At 41.1% G+C, this 6643-nt stretch overlaps 1 protein-coding gene across 4 annotated transcripts in view; it reads right to left on the bottom strand.

Annotated features, from left to right (window-relative positions):
* The window catches only part of KLHL32 (kelch like family member 32), a 235811-nt gene that overhangs the window by 184995 nt on the left and 44173 nt on the right, over positions 1–6643 (bottom strand). For 3 of the 4 annotated variants that reach the window (XM_007467190.1, XM_007467191.1, XM_007467193.1), the window contains exon 2: positions 5829–5916. In XM_007467190.1, coding sequence (XP_007467252.1) covers positions 5829–5851 — 23 coding nt within the window. In that variant the 5' untranslated portion in view covers positions 5852–5916. Of the gene's footprint in view, positions 1–5828; positions 5917–6643 lie in introns of those variants that run through there. The other variant, XM_007467192.1, reaches the window with a different exon arrangement.

The following is a 6643-nucleotide window of genomic DNA, read 5'->3' as shown; positions in this document are numbered from 1 at the left end:
GGAAAGAGCAGCTGTAAACTGAAATTTGGCAAAGAATAAAGGGCTCAGCTCTGAAACAATTGTGATGATGCACAATTTCACAGGATCATTCAGTTGGGCTTGAAATATTCAAGCTTAAAGAAAACAGCGTGCTAAATATTTAAGGCAACACTTGGCACAAGATTCCAAATATTTTGGAACCAATATGTTAGGACTCCTTAAAAGCAGAAACAAATACTCCAACATTTGGCAAGGAATAAAGGCTTATTAATCAACAGGTCATTACTGTATTCTGAAACTTCCTACTCAACTCTCAGATGTAAATCTGCAAAAAGTGTTAAGGCACAAGTGGTCACAGAACACAGCTGGAAAGCCATAGGCCCATGTGATAAAGCCAATAATTATAAACCAGGGAGGAGGTGATTCAAAGACTATCATGAACCATGTCTAAATTAGAATGGGAAGCAGACACATCCTTGCATATGGCTCCCTTGGCATCAAAATTATACAAATTAGCAATCTGAAACGAAGAAGAAAGGAAAAGTATATTCCTAAAACTTCCTAAATTACCAAGAAAACAAACAAACAAAAAACTCCATAAAACGGGAGTCACATTTCCCGAGAGTATACAGATTTGTGTGTCATCCTAATATTGGGAAAGGTCTTCCATGGATGCAATATTGCCACCTCAAAATTCACAAGTGGGTGCAAGAGGGTGACCTGGCTTCCTCAAGGCAATCCCAATACCCTTACCTCTGTGGAATTCCTTAGAACTGCACTGTCCAGTATAATAGCCACTAGCTACATGTGGCTATTGTGAACTTAAAATGTGTGTAGTCCAAACTGAGATGTGCTGTAAGTGGAAAATGTATGCTGGATGTCAAGGACATAGTGTGAAATAAAAGAATGCAAAAATATCTCATTAATATTTTTATACTGATTACATGTCAAAATGATAATATTTGGGGTATACTGGGTTAAATAGAATATATTGTTAAAATTCAGTCTACCTGTTTCTTTTTACTTTTTAAAAAATGTGTCTCCTCGAAAAGTTTAAATTATATATATACTTCGCACTATGGTTCTACGGGACAGTCTAAAAGTTCCCTGGGGATGTGTCCCTCATTTCTTTCCACCTGAACTCTAGAAGCGTTTCAGGTACCCCATCAGGTTGCCAATTAGCCTGGCTGTTCCTGAATCTCACAGGACCCAGCTTCTGCCAGGTACAACCCTGCCAGACTCCTTTAGCAAGAAATTGCTTTTTAGTGATGCCACGGAGCAACCATCTGATTGGCCAAATGTCAGCATCCAGTAACAGGGAGATAAATAAATGAGGTCTCAAGGACAGGACTATTCATGACTTCAAATCTTTAACTTTCCTTCTGGAATTGATGGTAAAAACTAAAAAGTCAAATGCAGAGCATAATGTTCATAACATGGTACAGCTCACTCACAGTGAAGCACTGTGTTAGTGCAAATCACTATTTCAAGTTCATAGTGAAGATTTCTGATCACAGAAATCTCTCAGATTCTCATTTTTTATAGCATAAATTTTGACTGAGTTCAGTCAGTTTGCAAGACATGAATTCTAAAACAGCTGTCTGTTTTTTAAACATCTGTATTTCAAATGTAAAATTTCAAGTCAATTTCTATATCAATGTTTACTTAGTATTTAGATATACAAAATATATGCAGGTAGTTTTCAAGTAAGGTCACCAATAAGGTATTATATACTTATATATCAAACACAGTTAAGTAGCATAGAGATCCTCACTGCTTAAATAGATTACGCAAAAAAGAAAAGGACTGGGCAAAAAACCTGATAGTACTAGGATTATGCATGATTATCTCAGTTCAGTTTATTGATAAACTATGCCCTAATCACTTCAATTCCACAGTCAAAATATTTTAATACAAATTAAATACATTAATATTGAAACAATCTTATTTATTTAAGCAGACGGGCTGTGAAAAAAAAACCCAGCATGGGGGCTTCCCTGGTGGCGCAGTGGTTGAGAGTCTGCCTGCCGATGCAGGGGACACGGGTTCGTGCCCCTGTCCGGGAAGATCCCACATGCCATGGAGCGGCTGGGCCCGTGAGCCATGGCCGCTGAGCCTGCACGTCCGGAGCCTGTGCTCCGCAACGGGAAAGGCCACAACAGTGAGAGGCCCGCGTACAGAAAAAAAAAAAAAAAAAAAACCAGCATGGAACTTAATTTTATTTTTTATAGAACACTTTGTAATTTGTAAATACCTTAAAATTAATGCTAGCAATTAATAACAATGGTCAAAATAATAAGCAAAGAAAATACAATATGCTTAACGAATGACCAAGAAATAATGAAGACTATGCAAGTTAATTACAAATGGATACTTAAGGAAAGGAACTTAAATATAAATGGATAGTCTTGTTGCATTCCTTCCTTCCTTCATTCACTCAAACATTTATTCATCCTGTGCCAGGTATTGGACCAGACACTGGAGATAAAATGGTAAACAAACCAAACTCTGTAGCAGCCCTCACAGAACCCGCAGTTTAGCAAGGTAGTTACACTTTAATAAAATAATCTGGCCTCCCTGAAGAAGTAATGCTGGAGCTGCAGGTTGAAGGATGAGAACAAGTTACCATGGCAAAATGGGGACAGCAGAGTTTTCCAGGTAGGGGAACAGCAAATGCTCTGATCCTGTGGCAGTGGGGGGCATGGACCTAACACACAGTCCACAGAATGTTCAGGGCTGGGACCCTGAGGACAAGCGCCGGCGTGGTACAGGATCTGGAGCTCAGAAGGAGGTCTTGGCTAGAGGTGTAAAACTCATGTGGATAGAGAGAATAACGGAAGCACAGCTGTGTCTCCAGAACACAGCTGAGAGACAACCAATAGTCAAAGGCTGCTGAGAAGAAAGATAGGATTCAAAACATAGAAGCGGGGCTGGGCTCAGCTGTGGGAAAGGACTGCCTTTTGCGTAGAAGGAGGGAAGGAATATTAAAACTTTGGGCATTTTTTGGCTTGTTGGATCGAAAGATTCGGTGGAACCAATCTCCACTGGACAACGAAGGCATGGAAACACAGTATTTGGGTTCATCTGGGCTGGGATTTTGTCAGGCAAATGGATCAAAAATGCAGAGAGCAAGGGAAATTAAGGATTTAAAAGAGTGATAGATTCTAAACTGGCTAAGAATGGAAATGAGGGAAGGAAAGTGTTGATGGATTGGTAGGAAGTGGCTGGGCCAGTTGCTTTACAATGTTGTGCTAGTTTCCACCATACAGCAAAGTGAATCAGCTATACGTATACATATATCCCCTCTTTTTTGGATTTCATTCCCATTTAGGTCACCACAGAGCACTGAGTAGAGTTCCCTGTGCTATACAGTAGGTTCTCATTAGTTATTTATTTTATACATAGTATCAATAGTGTATATATATCAATCTCAACCTCCCAATTATAAAGCAACTACACTCCAATAAAAATTAATTAAAAAAATAAACAATAAGACCCTACTGTACAGCACGGTGTACTCTACTCAATACTCTGTAATAACCTTTGTGGGAAAAGAATCTGAAAAAGAGCGAATATACATATATATGTATAAATGAATCACTTTGCTGTACACCTGAAACTAACACAATATTCTAAATCAACTATACTCCAAAAAAATTTAATAAAAAGAAAAGAAAAGAAAGAAAGTGGCCAGGCCAGTAATGAGACATTGCCATGAGGTCAAAGTGCAACCACTGTGGAGGTAGGTAAATCAGGAAGCTAGAAGGAGAGGAGGTCCTGCTAAGAATAAACTGGCTGATGCAGTAGTTTCAGAAAGAGAGCAACTACTGGGGATGCATGATCGACGGCGTGACCACGAGAGTAGTTGGTTCAGTGAGGAAGGTCAGAAGCAGGTTGAAGATCCAAGGCCACAAAGTCGGGCAGATCCTCCAGGCAAACACTGAGGGTACTGGGAAGTTGTAAAGGGTCTGTGGTGAGAAGGAAGACCATCAGCCAGATGCCAAATGCTCAGTGAATGTGGGGAGATGGCCCTGCGAACAGTGGAGAGGAAGAAGGGATGGAGAGAGCTGAAGAGCACCACCTTCAGAAGAGCCCGTCTTTGCTGTCGTTTTGTTGTCGACATCTTCTCAAACAACCGGTATGAGGAGTAATGACCTAGAAGCAAAACTGTGACCCAGCGTGACAACAATCTCTCTACCCATCCCTAAAATACATGAGATTTGAGGAAATAAGGCCACCACTTGAGAAGGCTACAAAGAACTGGTCCTCAGAAGAAGACAGGTCTCAGTGAAAGCAGGAGGTGCTTGGAGTTTTTCAGGGTGAGGAAGATGACACAGCACAGCACAGGTATGTTCCTGGTGCAATAGTTCCAGGTGGCACAGGGGAAGTTTGAAAAGTGCGCAAGGGGGTGCCTGTGTCCCAGCAGGGAAGGAAAGTCCATCGCAGAGATGATGGTGCTATGGAGGACAGATGGCGGTGGGATCAGAGTTGATCAGTGAAAGCAGAGATGGCAGATCTAAAGTAAAAAATCATTTGGAGAAGAATGCACATGGATCCTATTAGCCAGAAATAAATCACTTGGCTTAGCTGGTGGCAGACAGATACCACGGTCTCTATGTGCCATACTGGCTGGATGCCACATCCAGAGCAGGATTTCCCGACCTCAGTGAAACTGACATTCTGACATTTTTTGCTATGGTCATTATCCTGTACATTGTTAAGATGTTGACCAGGATCCCTGGCCTCTACCCACTAGATGCCAATAGCACCCCCGATCCTGGTGACAATCAAAAATGATGCCAGATATTACACAATGTACCCTGAGGGCAAAATATCCCCCACTGAGAGTCACCCATCTAGAGCAACACTCACTTGGGGAGCACAGAGGCACTATACTGGCTGTAGCAATGCCTCCATTTCTGAACACATTTTTGGAACTAGCCATCTCTAATAGCTTCAGAGTCATGGAAGAAAGCTGGTCTCGTTATTTCATAGACATACTCAATTCTTAGTATTTAAAAAGAAGGCATTTCCCAGGCTTATCACCTCTCTCATTCTTTGCTTTGAAGATCCCTTTGACGGTTTCCTCGAGGATGATGAAGACTTGCCTCCACTGAGAATATTCAAAGGAATACCCTGCATTTTCTTATTGACTGCCCCCTCAGTTCTGGGAATGTGCCAGGCTCCTTCCTGCCTGAGGGCATTTCCCCATGTCTTTCCCGCCCTTCAAATCTCAGTTCATAGAGCACTTCTTCAGGAAGGTACTACCTCATTCTATCAATCTTTCAAAGCACTTTCACAATTATATTTGTGTTACTGGTGTGACTTGTTTAATATCTGTTTCCCCCATAGAATATATATTTCATGAGAGCAGGAACCTTATTTGTTTTAGTCACTGCTGGATCCTCTGCACAAATAAATATCTGTTAAGTAAGTACTAGAGTAAAATCTTATGAGTATTTTAAGAATACATATTATACACCCTAAAGTGATTGCTTTAAAGGGGACAATAATCATATATATGTATAGTTTTCTGATTATTTTTTAAATCATATACCTTTAGAGAAGTCTAACTTTTGTTTGAGTGAGGTTAGCATCCTAAATAAGAAAAAGATAAAAAGTAGTATCAAAGAATCCTTAAACATACCTAAGTTTGGCCAGGAATTATATCTCAGTGGTTAGCCCCTGTGCTACCATACTAAACACACACACACTCTCAGACTGGTTTGCTTAATTCTTCAAATACACATTGAGCCCCTCCCTGTGCTTGGTCCTAGAATGTGCGGTGTGAGGATTTCAAGTCACACATGTCTCGCTACACAAGCAAAGACGTATCCTACAGGACCAACCTGAGGAAGCGTTCAGACGGCATTCTCCAGCTGGGTTCCTCAGGGTCTCAGCCTTAGAAATTTGCAGAGGAGTCGGCAAGCATTCCAGCTGAATAAAAAAAAACAAGAAAGAAAAGCACAGTGAGCTACATGCAAAAAAGCACACTCTGGGCCTTAATGATGCTAATGCTTTACAATGCTAAGGAGGCACCTTGGAGAGTTTTATCACCGAGATACAACAATCTGACTGAAATCTCTTATAATAGGCAATGGTTTGGAATGCTTCTAAATTTTAAAGTTTTTTCACCTTACTGGAACTTCAGGGACTAAGAAGTCAAAATGTATTTGAGAACCAAAAATAGCTAAAGTAAGAGTTACAGTAAAAATTAAAACATCAGACAGCCAATGGGAAAAATTAAGATTTGATAAAATACTGCTAGGATTTATGTCAGAGAATGTTTTGCCTATGTTCTCTTCTAGGAGTTTTACTGTGCCATGTCTTATATTTAAGTCTCTAAGCCATTTTGAGTTTATTTTTGTGTATGGTGTGAGAGAGTGTTCTAATTTCATTGATTTACATGTGGCTGTCCAGCTTTCCCAATAGCAGTTACTGTAGAAATAAAAACAAAAATAGGGCTTCCCCGGTGGCGCAGTGGTTGAGAGTCCGCCTGCCGATGCAGGGGACACGGGTTCGTGCCCCGGTCCGGGAAGATCCCACATGCCGCGGAGTGGCTGGGCCCGTGAGCCATGGCCACTGAGCCTGCGCGTCGGAGCCTGTGCTCCACAACGGGTCAGGCCACAACAGTGAGAGGCCCGCGTACCACAAAATAATAAAT

Source organism: Lipotes vexillifer, unplaced genomic scaffold, assembly GCF_000442215.2.
Source record: "Lipotes vexillifer unplaced genomic scaffold, Lipotes_vexillifer_v1.1 scaffold185, whole genome shotgun sequence".
Lineage (NCBI taxonomy): Eukaryota > Metazoa > Chordata > Mammalia > Artiodactyla > Lipotidae > Lipotes > Lipotes vexillifer.
Note: the sequence above shows the minus strand (reverse complement) of the source record. Positions and strands in the feature narration are given on the sequence as shown.